The 27,180-nt window shown below is 37.1% G+C and overlaps 1 protein-coding gene across 10 annotated transcripts in view; it reads right to left on the reverse strand.

Annotated features, from left to right (window-relative positions):
• The window catches only part of MECOM (MDS1 and EVI1 complex locus), a 594,123-nt gene that overhangs the window by 273,248 nt on the left and 293,695 nt on the right, over window positions 1-27,180 (reverse strand). For all 10 annotated transcript variants that reach the window (XM_001093583.5, XM_015131663.3, XM_015131662.3 and 7 more), the window contains one exon: window positions 23,573-23,910. In XM_001093583.5, the coding sequence (XP_001093583.4) occupies window positions 23,573-23,910 (338 nt within the window). The remainder of the gene's footprint in view (window positions 1-23,572; window positions 23,911-27,180) is intronic.

Raw genomic sequence — 27,180 nt, forward strand, 5'->3', positions numbered from 1 at the left:
GAATGAACAAGAGTAGTGTCACATAAAGAGAAAAATGATCACAGAATTTTCAAAATCTGCCAAATTTGATGTCAACAGAGCATTGAGATCCTTGTTGCCACATTTCTGTTTCTATTTTTTATGCCATGGTACATGACATATGGTTAAGAGGCTTTCATAAAAGCTCACAAAAAAGCTTACCAATACCCACTAGTAATCATTAAATAGTTTAGATAATTTTGCTCTTTATTAGGAATCCTGGGAACACTGAGAGCTACATAACAACAGCCTTAAAATGTGGCTAACATTCATTAAAATGCTACACATCACAGATTTTATAAGCAATTTTATCCTCAAAACTAGAAAACTTGACAGCATTTTTCCTAAAAAGGTCAAATATAAATAGATCCTCAGAGCTAGAGAGAATACTTACATGAACCACATAAAAGAGCCAAAGCTGCGTTTCTACCTCTTATTTGCAGTCAGTCATTCAGGACATTAAGTTAAAACTACATGCACTTGTTTTCCAAGAAACCAAGACATAGGGAAGACAGAAAATAATACTAAATTTAAGAGGCAATTTTTTTCTGGACCTCAGATACCTAGTTCCCTTCTTCATAAGCACATGCTTAACACCTGCAAATAATTTCAGGTATAGACAAATGCCCTGCACGGGACTAACTACAGGTGTGCTTCCCACCTGCATCCTCAAAAATGACTAACTGTGCCTCAGATGGTCAAATCCTATGAATATTTGCTCTGAAGGAAGGTGACACATATATTAGATAGATAATTAATTTAGCCAAAACCATTAGGTAAAGGGAACTATACTGACATTGCCTAAGGAAAAGAAAAGATAAACAAATGAGAACTAGAGAAAATAAAGACAGAAAGAGGGAAGACAGGAAGTGAAAAGGAAGAGGTAAGGAAAAGAAGTCTATCATTTTTCACTGCTATATTTTCTAGGCATTTTGTAAAAACACACAGGAAACACACCACACACACTTTGAAGTTAATGCATTAGCTAATAATGAACAAAAATAAGAATGAATTTTGGAACCGCGTGTTATTTTCTGCACTTCATTAGCACCTTATGTAAATCCAAATTGGAAAACAATTTTGCATGCAAACAAAACCTCCCTAATTATAACATGGGGTAAACGCACTGGCACTGGCAAATCCACTACTGCAAACAAAAGACTTTGTGACTATTTCCCACTTTTCTTCTTTTGGCATATTGTCATCTTGTAACTCTCTCAAGAGCTTTGATGTAATGTCATTTGCTTGATGTTTAGTCTGTGCCTAAAATGTCAGCTGTTTATTATTTTTACATTTCAGTGCTAACACAATGGCACTTCAGAATAAAGGGCAGGGTTTCTGACACATCTCAATGACCAAAGGACTTATATTAAATAGAGGTTTCCATTCTTCCTGAAAATACTAGGGCACTGATTTTTTTAAAACTTAGATAGACCAGTTTTCATTACTACATAATTTTCTTGTGACATTTTTGTAATCTACCTGTGAGTGGTCCTGTTTCAAATACTGTATTGAGAGCCAGCTTATTACATCAAGAACTGTACGCCTTCTTTAGAGCCACAGAAAATCACCTTTTCCTTTTACAGAACAGAAGACCAAGATGGTAGAAGGGTTTTGAGCCCTAGGACAAGCAGACAAAAAGGTAACTGTCCCAGAGGCAGTCTGTCTCCTTTCTAAACTGCTAAGCTTAAGGGCCTCCTAGGGAGGAAGAATTTAGGGCCTACACGAAAATTAACAGGTACTATTTAATGCATGAGAGAGTAAATATAGATAAAGTTTTCCAGGAGAATTGAATAAACTTATACGACTTATAACAAAGTTAAAAATAACTTTGTTAAAAATAAAGTTAAAAATAACTTTTTTTAAGTGGCTTTCAAAAGGATAACAGACAAATCCACAGCAACAGAATCTTGGTGAGGAACAGCTGATGGTAAAAATACTATCTCATTTATGCTAAATGTTTAACCCTTACCAATGTGGGTAATGAATTCTAACATCCTACTGTGGCAATTAGTACTTCTTTTTCATCTCTTTTTCTCAACTGGAACTAACTAATCCTCCAGCCTCATACCAGTACTAAATCTATTCTACCAGAATTTGGTTTAAAAACAGTCATGTTCACCTATGTCTATAGCAAATCTCACTTCATAATTTTGCCTTTCCTTATAAAAGTTTTAATATTTTAAGTGTCACCTTACTTGATTATAGTACCTTTCATCCTATTTCATGGAAACTGAAGGTGAAATAATTTATTTTTCTTTTCTCAACACAACTTAGAGGTGCTCTGAGGTGCTTAGTTGGACTATACATAGAAACCAAAACTCTTCAATTATATTTTACAATTGTATCTTAGATTCTCAGTGAGATTCATAACAGATCTGTGGAGCAGAAACTAAAGTCAATTGGAGATCTATGTTTCTATCAATCAGTTATGGTAGGTAAGTAAGGAATCAAACTTCAAATGAACACTTTTGAGTGAAGTCCACCAAGTGACATTATACACCACCTCACTATAGTGCCTTTGGTAATGTGCCTGAAAAATCAGTGTTCAGGGTCCATATTGGAGCTCTATAATTTGAATCATAACAACTCATGATTTCATCAAGTGCTTTCTGTATTTTTAACCTGGCTTATCTATACTCAAACTCAACTATTCTTCAACCTTTATATTGCTGACAATATTCCATACAATGAATGTCTTCAAAGGAGAATCTCCATGCTTTGGAAGATACAAGGACAGTGAAAATTCTCTTGTTAAAATTATATTCACATCTGGTGTTCTCAAGATTGATGCCTTTTCCAAGTTTAAAAAAAGGCTCTAACTTCTTATTAAACATTCCAATTAAATGTATTACTAAATCTACACTGTTCTCAATGGAAACCCCTGCATGAAGAGAGACCTTAGGATATAGCAGAGTTTGTGTGAGTAAAAAGTCATAGCACATGGTAGTTTTGTGACAATTTAGTTCATACTGTAGATGCTAGCAGACATTAACATTCAGTCTTAATGGTTAGGAGAATTGAAAGGAGAAAACTACACCCCAGGGAAGCCAGAGCCTCCTATAACTGGTCTGGCCCTTCAAGTTCTTCCTTGAGGAAGCGTCTACTCACACTCAGGCAAACTCAACTTTGGGCTACTGTTACTTTCAGACATAAATCCTTAGAAGGGATATAATTCAAGTATATCCCTTCTAATATCCTGTGAGTTGGACAGCTTGCCCTCCATTTCCAGTAGCATATATTTTAGAATTTCTCTGTAAGAAAAAAGCTCCCACAATTTTTGACATTTCTTATCATTCAAAGGCAATGATGAACAGCGTAGTTTTAGATGTGAAAAGCTGTAATCGATCTTCTGTAGAGCCTGAATCTATGAATCTCCAAATTTCTGCCCAGAAAGTCCCAGGACTCACTGGACAACCAGGTACCATAATTAAAGAAAAATTTAAGAATAAACAAATGACTGTACAAAAAGATTAGATGTATTACCACTTATCTGAAATACTTCCATACACTTTATCACAATATATTTAGTTATGATATTATTCTCAGTGACTCACAGCCATTCTCACTTACCAGACCATTGATGGAGAAGAGCTCAGGGAAAAAAAGCAAATTCACAAGATGGCCAGGGTTGTTATTTCATATGGAATAAGGTCAACATCTTGTTAATGGGCAAAGTATGCCTTCTTCATTTAAGATTAAACACTGATGCCTTGGGAAGATACTTACTGTCATGAGGCATATTTGTTATTAGGTTATTCTGAAAGATACCATGTTAGTCCATACTGAAGAGAATGAACTAGAATAAAAGCATGTGGATCTATCTTCTCCTAGTTCTCTAAACCAGGTCACACTTCTTCATGCTAGAGAAAACCAGCTGGATTACACTCTGGCTGAAGCCTGAGAAGGCAGAGTTTAAAAGACACAGGAGTGTTGGGGGCCAAATTAAGGGGTAGTAAAAAAGTAAAAGAAGAAGTAACCCTTAAAAGGGAGCTCCTGGAAGAGAGTTTCTTTCATGGAGTTAGGGATGAAGGAGAACGCTTTATGAAGGTTTCAATGTACAGCTCTTACCTCTCTCAATCCCGCTACCACACTACAAGAACATAAATTAATTAGACACAAAGCCAAACCCCCTAGTCCTCCTCCTGTACACTGTGTAGGGACACTTACTAAGTCTTCAGTAAAAGAACCATTTAAACATTAATCAATGTTTCAAATATGTTAGGTCTAGTGAAGGCCACTTCCCAGTGGTATTCGGAAATGGTACAATATTTAATTCTAGGTGTGGTGGCTCTGCTAACCCCAAGAGCACCAACCCAAAAGAACGAATTCCACAATCCTTCCTTCACAAGGATAAAAAGAGCACCCTCACCTTTGGAAGGATGATGGTGATGATGATTATTAAAATCAGTTTGCTTTGAGGTGCTCACCACAGCTTACCAAGCCCTGCTCTAAGTTCTTCACAATACTCTACAATGAAGTATTCATATTTAGTATTCACAAAAAACTCTATGAGGTAGATCCTATTGTTAATACCATTTAAAAGATGAGGAAATTGAGGCAAGAAGAGGTTAAGCACTGGCTTACGGTCACAAAGCTAGTCAGTGGTAGAGAATTTGAACACAGTCCATGAATCTCTAGAACCCCTACTCTTGGTCCCTGTGTTATACTGCCTCTTTTGCTGTTGTTGACAAAAGTCCACTATAGCCATGTTACATTTGAGAGGACCAAATGCAATACTGAGGCTGAATTAAAGTCATACCCTGGGAAAGAATGCAGTTCATACCTATATCTTTTCAAAAATGGCTAGGAATAGAATTCTCTCTCTAAACAATTTACTCTCTTCTCGAAACAAAGCTTTGGTCTTAAGCCATCTTCTCTGCTAACATATAAAATGCAGAGAGATGCACCTATCAAAGGTGCTTTGATTTCAGATTTACAAAACACAACTAGACACTAGTTTCACACAGGAGAACAAAATGAGTATCTATTTTATATACAATTTAAAGTTAACTTGTATTCTTTGCAGGGTACAAAGACCAAAACATGCCCCAATATATTAGGTTGGTGTAAAAGTCATTGCAGTTTTGCCATTAAAAGTAATGATTTTGGAGATTTTGTTTATTGTTGTTGTTGGGCTTTTCTCAACAACAGTAAATTAAAACCTCCAAAGCCATGACAATATAGAGCATGCCCTTAAGGATGAAAAAGAACTGAATAGCAGGTGTAAGAGACAGAATTCGAAGACTCAGAGAATTCCAGCTACAAGAGACCTTAGTGAGACTCCAGAGGGCAAAGTCAAATGACTTTTACAAGGTCCCAAGTATGACTTGTGCAAGAATTCAAGGTTCCTGGCACCCAGCCCAGTGTTCATTCCAGTGTATCACACAACCTCCCTGAAACACAAACCACTAGACATATGGCAAAGAAGCAAGTGAGGGAGCTATGCCACATGAATGACCAGATTGTTGAGGAAAGAGGGGTGGGGGCTAGGAGTAAAGGCCTGAAGGATAATATGGTTTTACAGAAATCTATTTGCAAGTAGATACTGCGGTTACCAATGTGGCTGCTCAAGAGAAAGAACAACTGACTGACAGCAGGAACAAAGGCATGGACAGTCTCACAAAGAGAGACACAAGAGTCACAGTGCTTCGTGTATATCACGAATACACTTCATCAAGTTGAGACCAAGAATAACAGTGAGGAAAAGCCCACCATACACAAGGGCCCCTTTATTCTTGGGGCTTTCCTGTTTCACACACACTTTACCTGATGAAACATTAGACCTTCTGCTTCCATTTCTGTGGGATCCTTTTGATTTTTCCACATTTAACTAGCACATTTCATGACTATTTAGTGTTCCTATTTTTTTGCAAATTAATGTGCTGTGTACACTGATGACATATTCGGAAGTTAATGAAATCAGATGAAAATCGCTTAGATTAAAATTTCCCCATTTCTTCACTACCCTGTGTGCCACCTACTGTTCAGCCACGAAATACCTCAGCTCATGCATCAACAAAACTTCCTATTAATATTCTCTGAGGTGGAAAGACTCTATTAGCCATTTTTTTCCCTCCTGTCCTTTGCTTCCAACTGTGTTTAGCTTTGAAACCCTCTGACAAATGGCCATTATTCTCTGGGCTACTAAAAAATTTCTAAACTTTAGAGGAAATGCAGTTGGTCCAAAGCCCAAGGGAATAGGCTTGTTGAATTAAATGATAAATATATGCATTTAAGGTCATTAGAGACTTTATCTCCTGTGAAGGCTATATTTGTCAGATTGATATAATTTCTCTCAACTGAGTACTTAACTCCATCGGCCAACATTATTACAATTATTCCTTTCCCTTTAAGTGGGAGACTTCTGGCTAACAACACGTGTGCTCTTTCTGGTGCTGCTTCTTGAGCGATCAAGGCACACCTTTGTTTCATTTAGTATGCAATTTTCACCTCTGACCCAAGAAATGAGTCCTGGGCTTCCTGAACTTTATTGCCTGTTAATAGACTGCTGGCTCTCTTTTCAGCAGTAATAGAAATGGTGGAGAGGCATTTCATTTAAGAGGCTGGTAGACTGCAGCCTGAAAGACAATGTCAGAATTAAAAGTCAGCCTGACCGAAAAACCATATAAAGACCACAGTGACATGAAAGAGGAAGTTTTCCATATTCCACCACCAGATTGAACACTCAGTATATAAATAAGAACAGCATCCCAGATCTCATTATTTTCCCGCCGCACAATGGCAGACACTCTGAATGGTGCTAAGTGATTGATCTAGTAATTCATCTTCAACTTACACCTATCTACATATTTTGTTTCTCCTCATTAAACTGGAGACATCAGTGACAAACTTATGAAGTGGTAGTCTTTGGCTTCATAAAATACACACAGATGCTCATCAGAGGCTCTTTCCTGCCTGCTTCTTAGTGACACATGTTTATAATTTTGTCTGTATTGCGTTTGCTGTGGTTTACTCTTAAGTACATCTGTTCAATTAAAATGGGAACGTGTGACATGGCCTGTACTCAGCAACTTTTGAGCTTGTTAATGAAATGTTCTAAGGTTCCTGCCTTAGCTCTTTATTTGCAAAAGGGTTTCATTCCACAGAGTTCCAGTGATTGAAAAGTACAAATAAAAATACCCTTTAAAACACATACAAAGAAGTTGACTGTTTTGTTAATAGTTAAAAAAGGACATTATTACTGCATAAGGACATTATTTTACATGAAAAGACATTATTAAAAATGATTTATTGCCTCATGTTTGGAAACTTATAGGAAAAGTCTGATAATATATTAAACTTGTTTATTACAGCTTCATATAATTTTGAATAATACTACTTTTTCCTTTGACAAGTGCAATAAACTCTACTGGTATAGACATAGGTTGATTATCACGAGTCAGCTGTGTGCTTAAAGAAACATGCCCAAACAATCAGCTTTTGACGGCTGCATCTCCAGTTATTTACACTCGCCATCATGGTAATAACTCACCATTTCTATATTAATAAGGCAGTGAAATTTATTATGATGGTATTGAAAAGTTATTAAGTACTGCATCCCAAGTGACAAAGTACCACAGCACTGTCACTATCCAAAAGCAGTTGCCCATTCATCACCTGCCTTTCCAGATGGTCCTGCATCTTTATCGCTCCCAGGTTGGTGACATCACCTGTTCACCCACTCAAAATTGATGATGAAAGCAAACAGATCTATCTTACTTACATTTACCAAATCAATTTAATTTTTACAGGCCATGGCTTAGTGACATATTGACTGTTTTCCTTAATGGCATCTACCGTATTTAATGCAAGGATGTCATCTTTGATTCCTGGCTCGCATAATGTGTCATTTCATAATAAATTTTTTCTAACATATTTACTTAATGGAAAGAATTATGATTGCTTGTCAGTTCTCTTATTAAACATAATGATAATTCTTTTTCTTCTTGAGTATCATCCATTGTGCAACAAATCTATTTTTATCTCTCCTCGTCTCTTACAGGAGATAATGACTCGGATATAAAGTAAGCTCTAGGCAAGTGCTAGACACACCACTGACCCTTCTCAATCCTGGGGCTCAATGTAAGGGATTTATCTTATTTATTTGTTACTACAGAAGAACTGTAGTCTTAAGGAATGCTCTAATTAACGTATCAGCGATAGCTAAAGACGGATATGAAATAACATTGCAAAAGGGTAACAAATGTAAAACAGATTTTTAACATTTCGCATGATGTTTAATCTTTACTTCCCTGGAGTAGTATAGTCGCTTCTCTTCAACTAGTGACTGTATATCAAATGCATGTTAAAATACATATCTGCATTGTAAAAGTTAAGATGCAGGTACAGAGACTAGTCTACTGACTATCTAATACTCACATGTGACATTTCCTTTACCCAGGTATGATTTATAGATCCCATCTGCTGCCCTTTGGAACAATTGCTCCTCTGACATGTGTCACCATGGCATTGTGGTACATTTGTATTACCTAAGGGAATTAGCAATTAGATTTACTTTTGGAGATGAAGGCAAAATGGCATCAAGCTTCTGTATTTCTATTTAATATCCATACTATATGGGTGTGTTCTGGGGCAATATCCCTGACTCATTCCTCACCAGTGCTTATATTCAGAGAGGTATGGGAGTCCAGAGGGAAAATCACTATGTGGCCTCCCTGCCCCCAAGCCTCCACCTATGCAAGCAAGTAAAAGCAACATCAAATGAACTCCAAGTGACACTCTGAAGAGAAAAATTGGGAAAGGGTCTGCGACAAAGAATGACTGAGTAATCTAAGGTGTGTGTTTCTATATCTTTAGATATTTTCTGTGACAAAGAAAGACTGAGTAATCTAAGGTTTGTGTTTCTATTTCTTTAGATATTTATCTATCAAGTATCTATTTTTTTAGATATCATGAGCCAGCCAAGGGAAGCCTTCGTAAGGTAAGGGAGAGAGAGGACTAGAAAAGCTTAACTGGCTTCAGCCGTACACTGCTGACTTAGACTGACAGCAATTGCGTTCCTTCTCTTTCTATCTGGTTCTCTCAAACAGTGTTACTGTAGCTAATCTCTCCCCACCCTTCACTAAGGCTAGATGAGGTCTGGAATGACCTTCTGGTTTACCATGCCCTACACTGAACTGGTTGGGTCCCAGGATTGATGACTTCCTGGGGAGATTCCAGGAAGATGGAAGAACTCCACACAAGATCACTCTCCATCTGTGCTCCTACTGTTTAGTCTCAATCACGTGAGCAGAAATTTATATGTCAACAACAGCACTCTAGGATGGCTTATATCCCTTTGGAAACCAGGTCCAGGATTTCCTACATCCCTGTAATTGCAATAATACCACCTCAAACTAGGGAAAAAACAACTTGAGTTCAAAGCCAGGTAACCTGCTCCTACCTGTATCGTACGTTCACATAAGGAGACTCATATTCATCTGAAAAATTGGTTCATGCTCATCTGTGATGAGTTTATACAATTCATTGGTTAGTCAGAGTCTTTCCCTTGAGTGAGGCTTCCAGGAAAACAGGGATTCAGGCCAGTAGTGTTGCGAGACTAACAAGAAATACCTCTTTTTGAGGGCAGCTGGCCTCTGTGCCAGGGTGGAGATTCTATGCTGGCATCACACACCTGCTGAATTCCTACCACAAGAATCTAAACAACGAAAAAAGAAAAAGCAAATCATGCACACCTGTGGCTGCCAACCAGTGAGGTTTCATTGCCATGCCATGCACACCTGGGAAGCCTGTGAGGTCAGCTGCAGTGTCAGAGGAAAACAACACTGTCAGCCAGTTGGTAGGAGGCACAAAGCATCCACCTCCCATGGGTCTGTGACATGAACTGACTGGCCAATAGTCATAGAAAGTATATGCACACACATCTTCTATGAAACGAAAACCCTAAGTGTAGGCATGGCAAGAATAAAAGAGGTTTCAGAGCAGAGGTTGAAACTGTAATCATTATCTGCTGCCCACTGTGCCCCCAGGAGGAAGGAGTCCTCCTGAATCAACTCTTAGGTCTTCTTTTGTTAGTCAAATCCAGATGCTGGGTAACCCAGAGAATAGAAAAAGACTATATTGAATAAATGTCTCTATATGACTGAAAAACTAGAAAGGCAGAGTGCTGAATTATGAGGATAGTGAGAATTTTGAGAGAAGAGAGTCTGAAAGCAGCACCTGCTGGATGTGCGAGATACTGAAAGACTAAGAAAGTGAATTGCAGAGATATACAGGGAGAGTGAATTTAAGTTTTGCAGAATATTAGACATGGAATTCCCCTGTGATGTTTCTGGAAGATAGGTGATTTGTTTTTTAATGTTTTTGTGGGGATGGGCAGAAGCTGATCGGCCTTAAACAAAATTTTTTGTAGTTACTGCCAAGGTGTGACTATAAGGCACCCGGATTTATATGCTTACCTAAAGAAAGCATCAGGTATCAAGTACAGTACTGGTAGATTCCAAAATGGTGAATATTAAAAGCAAGAAGGCATGTGTATTTGCCTGTGTGTCATAGGGGATGGTATACAAGATTGTGCAGTGGGGGTTCTGGACACATTGTTTCTCTGTATCAGGTGACATTCTATGGCTGACTTCCTAGGATTAGATTGAGAAGTACAAACAAATTATTTTCTGTATCTTCAGCAGCACTCTACTGGTGGAATAAAATCTGGTCTGAAAGCTGCTGGAATAAATGTTCACCAGTGTGATGGGGCTGGATCTGCAAGTAGTCTATTGGCAGTGGGTGGCATGAACAACAATAATACAATTAATTTTCAATTGTTCCTGAAGCTGTTTGTCTGGTTCCTGGGCATGCATTTCCCTCTGAGAAGGTATCTCTGAGATCTCCTTAGGTCATGTGGATCCAGCTCACACTATGCCGTGGAGCACCTCAGTGAGATAAGCTATTTCTGTGTAATGTTTGCTTTACCATCCATCAGTGCAAGCAAGTATCTTTTTTAAACAAAGGTACTGTCAAATTTCTTGTGCTTTATGAGCATCTTTTATGGAATATCAACTTTAAAGACGGAGCTTTTGGTATCTATTTGCACACGTCTTTTTATATTATTCTTTGTCCTAATGATAGTCGACCAATTCTTGCCCTTTGTGATTTTTTAGCTTGATAATTCTACTAATTAACATGCAGAAAATAATCTTAAAAAGCACACAATATTTTACCAATCTTCAGTTTCGGTTACATCATGAAAGACCAAAAGAGGTTCTAGGGCAAAAGTGAGCATAGTATTTATTTACTGAATTTGCCTATAGCTGAAATAATTCATTTTAAAAATCACTACCTTGGACAGAATTATGTATAAAGAGAAGCATTTTATCAAAATGATTGTATGATTCTATCAATGTAAATAAACTTTGAGATGTTAAGATACTATGTTAATAAAAATTTTTATTTATCATTCAAATGGAATAGTGTACAGTTACAGTTCCCCTCCTACTCCCCATTTTTTCATACTACCTACTCATCATTATTGGAACAAATGCTTTTCATGTTGCTACCTTCATTTGATGAACGAACTAGGGAGCAAAGAAGCGAACCAACTCCTATCCTTCTGAGATAGATTTGAATTGGTTACTTCCTATTACTTCTCACTGCTTCTTAATTTATCTTCAAGGAAAATGCATAGAGAATAGAATATTCTGATGCAGTGGTCTCAATTAAGTATTCTGGAATATTAAGCATTATAAAGAATCTCTGTCCCTGGAAGTGCCAAATCCTAGACAACTGTCAAAACTATTAAAAGAGGCTCTTTCCTGAATATTTTTTTGTGAGTTTTACTATTGACTTAGTGGCTAAAGAGGGAAGCAATAATCATGCAAGTATGGGGGTTAATAATAAGAAAGAAACTCATGAGGGTTTATTTTGTGATAAACAATTTATATGAGGTTTCCTAACCAGAAGAAGAATCACCTAACATTCCTTGGAAAAACGGTTAATTCACATTCAAATTCTGGTTGATCACCAAGGCAGACAAGGCAAAACAGAAGATACCCCATACTTGAGGAATTTTTCTTAAATTTGGACATCAGACTTTCTCACATCACCAACTACTCTTTGGAAGTATTAGAGGTTGCCCAAACAGCAATAAGAGGAATAGACATGCTGGACTTCATTGATACCTTTCGTAGAAGAAAGAATAAGGCAAGCAAGCTTCATGGTATTGACAGAGCATATGTGAATGTAGGAAAGGGGACAGCTGACCTTTCCATAAGAAAGAAGGTCCCTCTTGAGCCCAGGTCAAAACCAGAGATAGTCCATGGTGCTTCTGGAGGGTAAATGTCTATAAACTTGATTGCAGGGTTTTTTTTGTTTTTTGTTTTTTGTTTTTTTTGAGACAGGGTCTTGCTTTGTTGCCCAGGCTGGAATGCATTAGGATGAATACAGCTCACTGCATCCTTGACCTCCTGGGTTCAAACAATCTTTCTACCTCAGTCTCCCAAGTAGCTGGGACTACACGTGTGTGTCACCATGCCAGGCTAATTTTTAATTTTTTTTTAAGATGGGGTCTCACTATGTTGCCCAGGCTGGTCTCAAACTCCTGGGCTCAATTGATTCTCTCACCTCAGCCACCCAAAGTGCTGGAATTACAGGCATAAGCCACCTCACCCAGCCCTTTTTTAATTTCATTATATTCTAAGAGAATCTGTAATGTTTCCGTGGGTATTAAGGACATTCAAACTCAGGGTCCCATTAACTAGTCCTCACTTCTCTTGGCATTTTCTCTGTTTTTAATTCCTCACAAGATAAAATTGAATATCCAAACTATATTTACTATTTTAAAAACAATATTGCAAAGACTTAAATACTTTGTAATGTGGGCTTTTATAGTAATACACATTTATGATTATACTACATTTCTCTTTCTTAACTATACATCAAAGACAACCTTTTTGATAGCTGGTAGTCTTCCTCTTCATTTTAGAACCATTTAGACTTCACTTCTTAGCTATCTAGTGTTAAGAGTATGCAACTTGTCAAGTGTGCTTGCTTTCTCATAAATAAATTAAACTTTTTCCCTAAAATAAATGCAAACCAGTCAAAATTCATTTTGTGCCCAAGCTGACCTAAAGGGACCTAGGGGAGAAATATTGTTATTCAAAGACATCTAGTGCAACTGGCATAAAAACATACACATAGACCGATGGAACAGAATAGAAAGCCGAGAAACAAAGCCACACATATACAGCCAACAGATCTTCAAGAAAGGTGCCAACAACACATAATGGGGAAAGGATAGTCTCTTCAATAAATGATGCTGAGAAAACTGAATATCTAACTCCAAAAAATAAAATTTGATCCTTACTTATCACACACCATACAAAAAACTCAACTCAAAATGGACTAAAGACTTAAACCTACAACATGAAATCATAAAACTTATAGAGGAAAATACAGGAGAAAAACTCCATGACTTAGTCTTCGCAATAATACTTTTTAATATGACCCCAAAAGCATAGGCAATTAAAGCAAAAATAAACATGTGGGACTACATCCAACTAAAAAGTTTCTGCAAAGTAAAGGAAACAATCAACAAAAGCAAAGAAAACCTATGGAATGTGAGAAAATATTTGCAAACCATCTGTCTGGCAAGGGGCCAATATACAAAAATGTATAAGGAACTCATACAACTCAATAGCAAAAAACATTAATAATAAAATAACTCAATTTAAATATGAGCAAAGGACCTGAGTAAATGTTTTTTCAAAGAAGACATATAATAGCCAACAAGTATATCAAATAATACTGAATATCACTAATCATCATGGAAATGCAAATCAAAAAACCACAATGAGATATAACCTCTCAACTGTTAGAATGACTGTTATTGGCAAGGATGTGGAGAAAAGGGGCTCTTCATATACAGTTGGTAGGAATTTAAACTGGAATAGGCATTAGGGAACACACTATAGAGTCCTCAAAAAATTAAAAATACAACTCCCTTGTGATCCAGCAATCACACTTCTGTGTCTATTTCCAAAGTAAATAAAATAACCATCTCGAAGAGACATCTGCACTCACATAGTCATTGATTGCAACATTATCAACAGTAGCCAAAATATAGAAAAAACCTAAGTGCGATGGATGAATGATTTTAAAATGTGGTACATACACAATGAAATACTATTCAGCTTTTGAAAAGAAGAAAACTCTGCCACTTGGGACAATGTGAACAAACCTGGAGGATATTATGCTAAGTGAAATAAGTCAAACACAAAAAGACAAATACTGCATGATTGTACTTATATGTGGAATCTAAAGTAAAAAATGATAGAAACAGAGAGTAGAATGGTTGTTCTCAAGAACTAGAAGGTAGAGGAAATGGGGAAATGTTGGTTAAAAGGTACAAACTGGCACTTGTAAGATGAATAAATTCTGGAGACCTAATATACAGCATTATGTCTATAGTTAATAATAATGTATTGTATACCTGAAAATTGCATAAGGGAGTAGATCTTAAGTATTTTCACTACACACACACACACAGACACACACACACACACACCACACACAAAGGTAACTACATGAGGTGATGGGTATCTTAATTAGCTTGATTGTAGTAGTCATTTTACAATGTATATGCATATCAAAACATCATGTTGTACACCTTGAATGTATACAATTATTATTTGCCAATTATACCTCAATAAAGCCAAAAAATAAAAAATAAAACAAACACAAGAAATCCGTTGCATATCTCTAAAATCTCAAATTATTTCATTCTTCTTCATTATCAAGCATACATTATTTGTCAGCCTCCTGACGCTGACCACAGTTGTTAGGTATCTTAAAAGTGCAATGTTGTTGTTGTTGCCATTTTAATGAATATTCATGTCTTAGTTAACATAGATTGCATGTTTCAATATGTAAGGTGTCACTGAAGAATCTAAAACAAACTTAAAAGTGTGAGAACTATATATTTTTAAAATGACTCAAGGAAGCACATCTTCATTGTAATGTCGCATTTTAGGATTACATTGTTGGAACATAATGTATTGCCCAAGCATTGCTTCAAAATTAGTTAATGAATTTCTGACTCCAGTATAATCTGTTTCCACTATTCCTTTCCACCTATTTAACAGAACATAAGAGATATGCACTCTTTACTCACATCATTATGTTCTATGCGTAAATGTATGTATCTTTGAAAGAAGAAAAGCTAAGTTCACAGCCAGTATTTTAACTGATTAAACTAATTTGGAGCAATGCTGGGTGAGATTAACACAACCCTGGGTCTGGCATATGATAGGTGCATCATCAACGGACTTATACTTGCAGCGTTTTGTAATGTCCAATGATAATAAAGATAGGCAAAGAAAATGTGCTGCAAGGCAATATTTTAAAGAAGCAAAACTTTTTACTTTTTTCAATGGCCTATCTCAGAGTATTACAAACTAAGCCACCTAAATTGTTCTTTGGCGTAAAAAAAGAAGTTTGTGATCTCTCCTGAATCCTCCTTTTCATTGTTAATTAGGAAATGGTGAGTGCTTCCATTTCAAACAAACCCAGAGTCAAATAATTAGACCATCCAGGGATAACTGAACTTCTAGGAAACAAGAAATTGGAAAAAGAGCAATAACTTATAAAAATCAATCAATAAAATATAATAATTGGCCTTTGCCCTATCTAATAACCCTATGCTAGGTCTGCATTTTAGCCAAACTGCTGCAGCTGTCGTCTTGTTAACATTTATTGGGTTCTTCTACCAGTTCAGTGCTAAGTTCCTAACACACAATGTTACATTTTACCCTTATAACAGCACTAATTGGTTAGATACAATTATTATTCCTACGTGACATGTAAATAAACTGAGGGGCAGATAATTAATTAAAATTTTCCTAATCACTCAAGCCCACAGGACACCTGAGGAGGACTTGAGTCCAGGAAGTCTCACTCCAGGAGAAGCCTGTTTCTCACTGCTCCGCATGCAGTTACGATGTTATTACATTGTGGCCACTGTTAGAAGGAAACATGACAAAAACCTCATCTTAAACTGACAGAACTCTAAAAAATTATTTTCCACTCAGTAATTCTAAATCAATCAGTAACTCTAAAGTTCATAACCTGAGAAAAAGCTTTCTATCACTAATTATTTTCAAGTCCTTTAGACAAGCACATTCCAAGTCTTTAAAGATCTTTTTGTTGGAGAGAAGTCACATGCATTGTGAGGTGGCAGTTGCTGCCAAACGCTAATATTATTTTTAAAGTTTCTCTTGGTTGGATAAATACTGGTTTGAGAGAAAATCATACAAATGATGTTTCTGGTATCTATAGCTTATTTTTACCAGACCATATATTTTGGTCTATAAATTATGTTTTCAAAAGCATCTTATTTCTCTAACATATGAACAAAGGATTTTCCAAAGTACCTTACTTGGGAAATATATTCAATTTTTTTAATTATTTAAATAAAGTTCAGAAAAACGGCCCCTATTTATAATGTTATCTTTGATCTTTCTCTTTTAAAAATTTTCTTTGAAGAGACTTCCACATTTCTCGACTCAATTCTGATTATATAACAGCTAATGACATGAGGCAGTTTTTCCTTAAGTTTTTATTTTTAATTTTTGTAGGTACATAGTAGGCATATATATTCATGAGCTATTTTGATAGAGGCATGCTATGCATAATAATCACATCATGGAAATGGGGTATCATGAGGCAGTTATTATTGACTCATTGACCAAATAAAAAGCAGAGACCAATCAATCGGAGTAGTTTCCCTAGAATCACACAGTTAGTGACACTAGCAAGACTAGATTACACATGTCTAAATTCCAGATTCTAGATTTTTCCATGGACTACCTCAGCTCTCATTCCTTGCCTCCACTTTCAGAGTCACATAATCCTATATTGATCCATCCACTCTTTCATTTATCCATTTATTCACTCATTTATCTACTGAACAATTATTTGTTGAATGTCTGTGTTATAGACTGAATGCGTGTGTCCTCCTAAAATTCATATGTTGAAGCCCTAACCCCCATTAGGACTATATTTGGAAATAGGGCCATTAAGGTGTAATTGGCCGGGCGTGGTGGCTCACACCTGTAATCCCAGAACTTTGGGAGGCCGAGGCGGGTGGATCATGAGGTCAGGAGATCGAGACCATCCTGGCTAACACAGTGAAACTCCATCTCTACTAAAAATGCAAAAAATTAGCCGGGCGTGGCGACAGGCACTTGTAGTCCCAGCTACTCCGGAGGCTGAGGCAGGAGAATGGCGTGAACCCAGGAGGCGGAGCTTGCAGTGAGCCACGATCAGGCCACTGCACTCCAGCCTGGGCGACAGAGCGAGACTCCATCTCAAAAAAAAAAAAAAAAAAGAAAAAAAAAGATGTAATTAAGGTTAAATAAGGTCACAAGAGTGGGTCTCCAATCCAATAGGATTAGTGTCCTTATATTAATAAGGAGAGATAGCAGAGAGCTTGTTCTCTCTCTCTCTCTCCACTGCCCCAACCCTCTTTCTGCTTATGCACACCAAAGGAAGGCTATATGAGGGTGCAATGAGAAGACAGCTGTCTGCAAGCATAGAGGAGAGCCCTCACCAGAAACTAAAGCAGGTGGAATTTTGATCTTGAACTTCTAGCCTCCAGAATTGTGTGAATATAAATTTCTATTGTTTAAGCCACCCAGTTTATGGTATTTTGTTATGGTAGCCCAAGCTGACTAATACAGCCTGCTTATTTCATTCAATGGTACTATTTTCAGAACAGTGCCAGAGGGATTAAAAATATATATATGGAACACAATCAAGACATTGCACTAGGAGAATATACCTGTGCAAGCTCTTAAGAACTCTTGCTTTGTTAGGGAAGCTAGGTAAATAATCTGGATACTACATAATGTTTTAGTGTTTTTAGCTCAAGAAGTTCACCCCAGAAGCCTGCTTTCTACTGCTCTGCTTGCAGTTCCCATGTTGTCTCATAATGGCCATCTTTAGAAGAAAACATAAGAAAACCCTCATCTTTAGTAAGTGGATCCACCTTTCTTGGTGGGACAAAATTTAGGTAGTAATTAATTGTGATTAGAAAGAAAGTGGGGCTGGGCATGGTGGCTCACACTTTTAATCCCAGCACTTTGGGGAGGCCAAGGTAGGAGGATCACTTGAGGAAGGAGTTTGAGACCATCCTGGGCAACACAGTGAGGCCCCATCTCTACAAACGATGTTTTTTTTTTAAGTAGTGAGTCATGGTGGTACACATCGGTAGTCCTAGCTACTTGGGAGTCTGAGGCCGAAAAATGGCTTTAGCCCAGCAATGAGCTTTGATCACACCACCAAACTACTCCAGCCTGTGTGACATAGACAAAGGGAGACCCTGTCTCTAAAGAAAAGAAGAGGATGAAAGAAAGATCATAGATGATATCATGGAAGAAGCAAACTTGAGGAATGCATACAAACTTGCTAAGGATGGGGAGGAAAACAGTTTCCCAGGTAGAAAGAACAGTGGGTATACAGCTAAAGCAGGGTTTAGAGGGAAATTTGTAACACTAAATGCCCACAGGAGAAAGTGGGAAAGATCTAAAATCGACACCTTAACATCACAATTAAAAGAACTAGAGAAGCAAGAGCAAACTAATTCAAAAGCTAGCAGAAGACAAGAAATAATCTAAGATCAGAGCAGAACTGAAGGAGATAGAAACATGAAAAATCCTTCGGAAAAAAACCAATGAATCCAGGAGCTGTTTTTTTTTTTTAATTGACAAAATAGATAGACCACTAGCCAGAATAATAAAGAAGAAAAGAGAGGAGAATCAAGTAGACACAATAAAAAATGATAAAGGGCATATCACACTAATCCCACAGAAATACAAACTACCATCAGAGATACTATAAACACCTCCACTCGAATAAACTAGAAAATCTACAAGAAATGAATAAATTCCTGGACACATACACCCTCCAAAGACTAAACCAGGAAGAAGTCAAATCCCTGAATCCACCAATAACAAGTTCTGAAATTGAGGCAGTAATTAATAGTCTATCAACCAAAAAAAGCCTAGGACCAGACAGATTCACAGCTGAATTCTACCAGAGATACAAAGAGGAGCTGGTACCAATACTTATGAAATTTCTGCTCTGCATAAGTTACTGAGTTACATAAGTTAACAATGGAAAAAGATGGACTCCTCCCTAACTCTTTTTATAAGGCCAGCATCATCCTCATACCAAAACCTGGCAGAGACACAACTAAAAAAGAAAATTTCAGGCCATTATCCTTGATGAACGTCAATGCGAAAATCCTCAATGAAATACTGGCAAACCGAATCCAGCAGCATATCAAAAAGTTTATCCACTATGATCAAGTCGGCTTCATCCCTGGGATGCAAGGCTGGATCAACATATGCAAATCAATAAACGTAATCCATCACATAAGCAGAACCAATGACAAAAACCACAGGATTATCTCAATAGATGCAGAAAAGGCCTTCGATAAAATTCAACACCCCTTCATGATAAAAACTCTCAATAAACTAAGTATTGATGGAACGTATCTCAAAATAATAAGAGCTATTTATGACAAACCCACAGCCAATATCATACTGAATGGACAAAAGCCGGAAGCATTCCCTTGAAAACTGGCACAAGACAAGGATGCCCTCTCTCACCACTCCTATTCAACATAGTATTGGAGTTCTGGCCAGGGCAATCAGGCAAGAGAAAGAAAGAGTATACAAATAGGAAGAGAGGAAGTTGAATGGTCTCTGTTTGCAGATAACATGATTATATATTTAGAAAATTCCATCGTCTCAGCCCAAAAACTCCTCAAGGTGAAAAGCAACTTCATCAAAGTCTCAGGATACAACATCAATGTGCAAAAATTACAAACATTCCTATACAACAATAATAGAAAAACAGAGAGCCAAATCGTGAGTGAACTCCCGTTCACAATTGCTACAAAAAGAATAAAATATCTAGAAATACTACTTGCAAGGGATGTGAAGGACCTCTTCAAGGAGAACTACAAACCACTGCTTAAGAAAATAAGAGAGGACACAAGCAAATGGAAAAATATGCCATGCTTATGAATAGGAAGAATCAATATCATGAAATTGGCCATACTGCTCAAAGTAATTTATAGAGAGAGAAAGAGAGAAAGACAGAGAAAAAGAGAGAAGGAAGGAAGGAAAGAAGGAAGGAAAGAAGGCAGGCAGGCAGGAAGGAAGGCAGGAAGGAAGGCAGGAAGGAAGGAAGGAAGGAAGGAAGGAAGGAAGGAAGGAAGGAAGGAAGGAAGGAAGGAAGGAAGGAAGGAAGGAGAGAAAGAAAGAAAGAGAGAGAAAGAGAAAGAGAGAAAGAAAAAGAAAGAGAAAGAGAGAAAGAAAAAGAAAGAGAAAGAAAGAAAGAAAGAAAGAAGGAAGGAAGGAAGGAGAGAAAGAAAGAAAGAGAGAGAAAGAGAAAGAGAGAAAGAAAAAGAAAGAGAAAGAGAGAAAGAAAAAGAAAGAGAAAGAAAAAGAAAGAGAAAGAAAGAAAGAAAGAAAGAAAGAAAGAAAGAAAGAAAGAAAGAAAGAAAGAAAGAAAGAAAGAAGGAAGGAAGGAAGGAAGGAAGGAAGGAAGGAAGGAAGGAAGGAAGGAAGGAAGGAAGGAAGGAAGGAAAGAAAGAAAGAGTATAAAGTTCGGGGACTTAATACAATACAGAAACCATAAATTAGACATGGTTGATGTAGGAGAGAAATGTGTCAAAATGACACATTTTTTTGGACTGAACAACTAGACAGATGGCAATGGAATTTATTAAAACAGGAAATGTATAAGAAGGGGAGCTATGCAGAAAGAAAAGAGCAAGGGTCCTACTAGAGACAGCAATGATTTGTTCAGTTATGATAGGCTGAGTTTCCATTGGGGGAACATTTAATGCAGAATCTGATGCACAGTAGTCCCTCAACAATTGTTTGCTGAACATGGATTTTCTCTGTTTGTATTAATTTGTGAGGATGCCTAAGAGGTTTCTTTTCTCCTTCATCATTTTTTTCAAAAATAAAGGCATATGAAAAGGAGAGGTCACACCAGTTAATCACAATTATCTCTAACTAAATAAGAGGAAAACCAGCTAGAGTTGAGAAAAAGATGACATGCAGACAATTAAAAGTCATCCTGCAGGGGTTGGGTGAGATGCCTTTGAGAAAGTGCCCTTGCTAATCATGATTGGGTTTTGTATTAACTAGGTAAGATTAAAAGAAAAAAAAAAAAAAAAACCTAAGAAGAATCAAGAATCAAGAACTCAACTGCTCCTCTGTGGAAAACAAGTTTGCCAAAATTACGAACAGTCATTTCTTTGGTTTTTTTCATAATACCTAAAGAGCAGACAAGCCACATTCTCAAAAGGAAGAGTAATTGTTAAAATGATGGGAAAAACTACTGAATTAGCCATCAACTGAATTCTTGAAGGAGAAAGAGGAGAAAGGGAATATGTGATCTTTGGCCAAAAAGTCAGGAACTATTTTATAAAGGTGTCTTGAATTCCAAGCAATAAAAAAACTCAGTTTTGACATAATGAAAAGAATGATTTTACATTTCTCAAGAAAAATATTTGCCAGTGTATATGTTGAAGACATTTCACTCCAAGGAGAAAAAATAATTATTTTTGAATTTCCTCCAAATGCAGAATTTTCCCCAGGTTCATCCACCAATCCATAGGCATTATGTTTAAAAAGGCACAGTCCTGCATTTACCAAACCTGTAATTGAAAAATGATTTCATTATTAAGCTGTGGTTTATTCCAAGCCTTCTGGATAATCTTGATGAGTATTGCACTTGTTGCTTAACTCTGGAGATTTTGTAATAAAAGTTTAATGAGTTACTTATTATAAGAATGTTTATAGCCATTATTTTAAGGTGAACAATAATGACGTAAAGTTTGTACGCATTTGGTTTAAAACGTATTCAACTCACATATCAGTTAATGCTACAGTGATTTTTAAAAACTCTCTTATCAGTACACGTGTCTAAAGGCAATGCAGCTAAACCTCAGCTTTACTGGGGCTACGGTTAAGAACGAAACTAAGGAAGGATTTCTCACTTGAATCATGTGAAAGCCAGATCCTGGCATTTCAGAATTTGAACAAGAATTGCTTTTATTATGGCATTTTGAACAGATTTCACAAGAGGATACATATAAAGCAAGAGGACAAAAAGTTGAAATTAAGTCCTGAAGGCACTGAATATTCATTTCTATTTAAAAGCTAACCAGATATTCTATTAATGATCATAAATATTAAGGAAACATACCAAAATAAATCTAGTTTATCTGATTTCTGTCTACTGAAATGCTATGAAACCAAAGGTCAATCACATCTCTAAAAAATATCTTACCCCTGCAGAAACTGTCTACAAGTTTTTCAGATAGAGACAAGATTTTCCAGAAATTATGATGTTATGAGTCAAGCACAAAAGTTTTCCAACTACAGAAATAAATGGAAAGTATATATATCTACTGAATCTGTATAAAACTTACACTCAGAAGAATAACATAGTTACCTTTATTGAAATAAATTTAATTTAGATTCTTAAATCAGACTATAACTTCTAATTCTTAGATGTTGCCAAATGGATTTTATGGAAAATATGGCTGAAACAAGGGACTAATTTTCATAACCATTTTGTGTGCTGTTTTGATGCATGAATTACTCATTAAATCATTTGAATATAAAGAACCATAACATAATTCAGTGATGAGTACAGTGCTGACATTCTGAAAGCATGTATAATTAAAGCAGGGTTATCAAAAGAGAGGCAAAATGTATTAGAAGAACATACCACAAAATGAAAATAAAACCAGATTAACTTATAGCCACAAAATAGAGAAAACAAATGTTTTCCTCCAATCCTCCAACTCCCCACCCCAAAAAAGATAAAATGCAATAAACATGCCATGTGATTACGCTTGTTTGCTAATGCCACATGCTACATATGATCATAGCCAATGTTTCCAAACATTAACTATAAAATCGTATCTTCTTCCTTTAGTATTTTTTCAAATCAATACTATTCTTTGACAATATATTAGGTTGGGTTGCCTCCTATCATGCTATACCTTTAATCAATACATTGTTTCTATTAAGAAGTGAGATTGTAAAGGAAGCTTATTTATTTATTTATTTATTTATTTATTTATTTATTTATTGAGACGGAGTCTTGCTCTGTCTCCCAGGCTGGAGTGCGGGGCGCGATCTCGGCTCATTGCAAGCTCCGCCTCCCAGGTTCACACCATTCTCCTGCCTCAGGCTCCCAAGTAGCTGGGACTACAGGCGCCCGCCACCACGTCCGGCTAATTTTTTTGTATTTTTTTAGTAGAGACGGGGTTTCACTGTGTTCGTTAGGATGGTCTCGATCTCCTGACCTCGTGATCCACCCGCCTCGGCTTCTAAAAGCGCTGGGATTACAGGCGTGAGCCACCGCGCCTGGCCAGAAAGTTTATTCTTAAAAACCTACTGAAAACATATTGTAACAAATATAATTTGCTTATTTTGTGGCTGCTTAAACAATCTCTTCTTTACACAGCTGCAATATATAAATGTGTTAACTCAAAATACAGTCTTACCTCCCATCCATAACTGGGGTCTTTCAGGTTTGACCTCTGCTCTCCCACATAAGGCCCAAACTTTTCACCTACTTCGATCTTCCTTTTGGTCCATATTCCTAGTCCTGCTCCAGGCATATTTGACTCTCGAAGTTCAAACTCAGCAGGAATGGGAATATCATCAGGGATGTAGATGGGGGCTTTGTAAGGAGAACCCTCCTTTGGAGTGAATGCTTCACTGGATGTGGCAGGAGAGCATGGCTCTTGAATATTGAGGGAGGGAGTACTGGCTACTCCATCTGCATCTGGCATTTCTTCCAAGGGTATTTCAGGGTAGGTGCCATATACACACTCATTATCTGTGAATAGATAAAAACTTCATGAATTCCTTCTAATATTGAAGAGACAAAATTCCACAGGGGTAGACACCTTACTATGGTGTTCTTTGAAGGCTAAATAGGAAAGACCATTGTTGCGACGTGCCTTCATTAAAATCTTTATTATTCACAGGCCAGGGAGAGGCTAGAGATTATGGCCTCTGTGTTTTATCTGTGGTGAATCCATAAATCAAATGAGCTAATCCTCAATTGTCAATACTTGCATGGGCTAGTTCAATTCATTATCCATCTGGGAAACAATCAGCAACTTCATTAATGGTCTGACTAAAGTACAGACAAGAAGTAAACATGTGTGTAACTACAACCCTCAAACAATCCCAAATTGGGAGCTGACAGGATTCTAAGATATATTAGAAAGTTTTGTCATGCAATGTTATTTGGAATAAATGTAGGAGAGTCATCAAAGATTCCAAAGGCTGCCATGTGCAACAAGGTTTAAATGTGTGTGGCAGGATTATTTATTGGAATATTAATTTGTGTTTTTTCTTTCTCTGTATTTCCTTTCCAATTTTGAACATGTCACCAATCCCTTGGTACTTCCTTGCCTCAGTAACTTATGCAGAGCAGAAAGTTAAAGTTACTTGAAGCCGGTGATGCCTCTGGATATTTGTAAAAGCTAAAATCGTTAAAGAAATTAGGTAAATTTTCCAGCAGGGAAAGAGAGAGGAAGGGTCCCTTGAGATGCACCAAAAAGACAGAATTTCCTCCAGACTGAGAAATGAGGGAGATCAGAAATGCTTTATATGGGGTACTGCTCATCTTCACAGAGCAGCATCTGAGGAGGTGGCAAGCCCTTCAAGCAGACAGCAGGGTTAGGTAGCTAGGAGTTAGGGTACAGGGCACTGAGCACCGAGGCCCTGAGGACTCCCAAAGCAGCACAGCATCATACTTGAAGTAAACGAGTGGACCATGTGAGACCTTAAGACCTCTATGAAACTTGTATGGGGATGGTTATGAAACCAGTCAATGGGGATTTCAGTTGTCTCAAAGCAAATGAACACATGTTTCTTGTCTGCTAGGATTACAAATCAGAAGTCATACCTGATTTATTTGATTCATAGAACTTCAAGGAAAGAACTAAGAAAAATGGGTGAAAATTACAAAGAAACAGACTTCAGTTGAGCTAGTCAAAAGTTAATACTTTGAAAAATTAGCTGGATGTGGTGGTATGCACCTGTAGTCCCAGCTACTTGGGAGGCTGAGGTGGGAGGATTGCTTGAGCTAGAGAAGGCTGCAGTGATCTATGATTGTTTCACTGCACACCAGCCTGGCAAGACAGTGAAAGCCCCTCTCAAAAAAAAGAAAAAAAGGTAAAATGGGTTGCCTCCAGCTGCATGATCAGGGTTCTACTATAGCCTGCATAACCATGAGTTAAGGATAATGTGGAGACATTTCAGCATCAAGTTGGTGATTATACTAGGTGACCTTTAAGACACTACCAATCCTGCAGTTCTATAAATTAAAGTCTTCTAAGAGAGTTTATCGGGCTAGAAGATAGAAGACCTTCATTATTCAGATTCATTATTGTAACAAACTATAACACTCATTAGCAATTGCCCATCAAGTAATGACTCCTGTCTCTTAAAGTTTTATGAAGGGTAAAGTGATAGTACATGCAAAAGTATTGTTTAATGAGGTGCTTGGTTCTTGGTTCAAACACTAAGATAATGCCATTTAAACCAAGCATACAACTGAATTCCAGAACCCAATCTTATACCTATGGGACATAGGTTCTCAACATACAAGCTCATTATCATTCAAGTTCAGCATGTCCAAAATCTTGTACCTTATCATCTGCCCTCAAATTGATTCTCTTGTTCACTTTCCTCTTTCTACTATGAATACTATCTTTTCCTTAATTATCCATGTTTGAGGCTTTAAAATAACATAGCCATTTTCTCTCCTTTATCTTCCAAACTGTTCAGTCACTAAATGCTGTATGTTCTTGCAAGATTCTAACCTTCATCCAATTTTTTCAAATCCACATTTTCACACCTAAATATTTTCACAGTCCTTTAAATGGGTCTCAACCTCCAGCTTCTTTCCACTATCCATCAACACTGAGCCTATTTAACACTGCTGAGTTTACCTTCCTGGCAGACCTATTTTCCTGTTTGACAGCCTTCAATAATCTCCAGTGTCTGCAGGTAAAGTATAAACCTCTTAGGCTTGGACTAAAATCTCTGTCATTTTGAAACCATTCTTCCTTTCCATCTGATTCTCAGTGGTCCTCAAAGGGAACCCCCAAGCTAGAGTAAGCTTATTACTCTCTTCTGAGCTCAGTGAGTATTTCTTCTTCCTGCCTGCCACTCCTCTCTCTGCTCCACTGCCCAACAAACTTCTGGCCATCCTCCTGGGTCAAGTTCTAGCTGGTCCTATCACCATCTCATTTAACACTAGTATTCCCTTCCTTGAATTATTACATAATTTCATCCCTCAGTTTGGCAATCAAGTACCATGCATTGCTGCTTAGGGTTTAATGTGTATGACTGTTTAGTTCCCAACTAGGAAATAGGTCCGTGATGGGAGATGTTAGGACTCTCACCTTTTCGGAATTGTCCAAGTGATCCGCATATAGGTGTTTAATGAATACTTGTTAAATATATAATTAATCTAACATATCATTTTATTAAACTATGAATCCAAGTCAATACTTTTTTACCAAGTATAGGAAACTTTTGATCCTACAAAGGACCTTTAAACCTATAGAAATAGAACGTGATGAATCACCAACTTTTCTCCAAACCCAACATCAAAGGAAACAATTTTAATAATTCTGCAAAGAAATATTATCAGAGAAGTATACTTTAAGGTCCAAACATACTCGAAAAGTCCATCTAATTTTATCCTTCAGGGAGGTTTTGCACTTCAACCTCATATTTGAAAGCTCACTAATGGTCTTAGCACATGTAAAAACCTAGAAAAACATCTCTTCAGAACTGTAACACTTACTACTGCAAATGCCAAGTTATTCCGAAAGAGATTTCTCCCCCATTGTTAGAATTGTGTTTTTCTTGAGAAATATAAGTTGTAAAACATTGTGTACTCTGTAAATGTGTCCATGTAAGCAGGAGGAAACCAAAAGGCACCAAAATAAATAGAACAGTATTCCGCCAGTAATTATCTATTAAAGGTCAGTAAAATTTCCCCTACTTCCTCAAAGAGTCAAATCAGTCATACTTTCAGTTTCATGAAAGTGATCTTTAAAAAATGATAGAGGCCAGGTGTGGT

The sequence above is a fragment of the Macaca mulatta genome, chromosome 2 (genome assembly GCF_049350105.2).
Source record: "Macaca mulatta isolate MMU2019108-1 chromosome 2, T2T-MMU8v2.0, whole genome shotgun sequence".
In the NCBI taxonomy this organism is placed as follows: Eukaryota; Metazoa; Chordata; class Mammalia; order Primates; family Cercopithecidae; genus Macaca; species Macaca mulatta.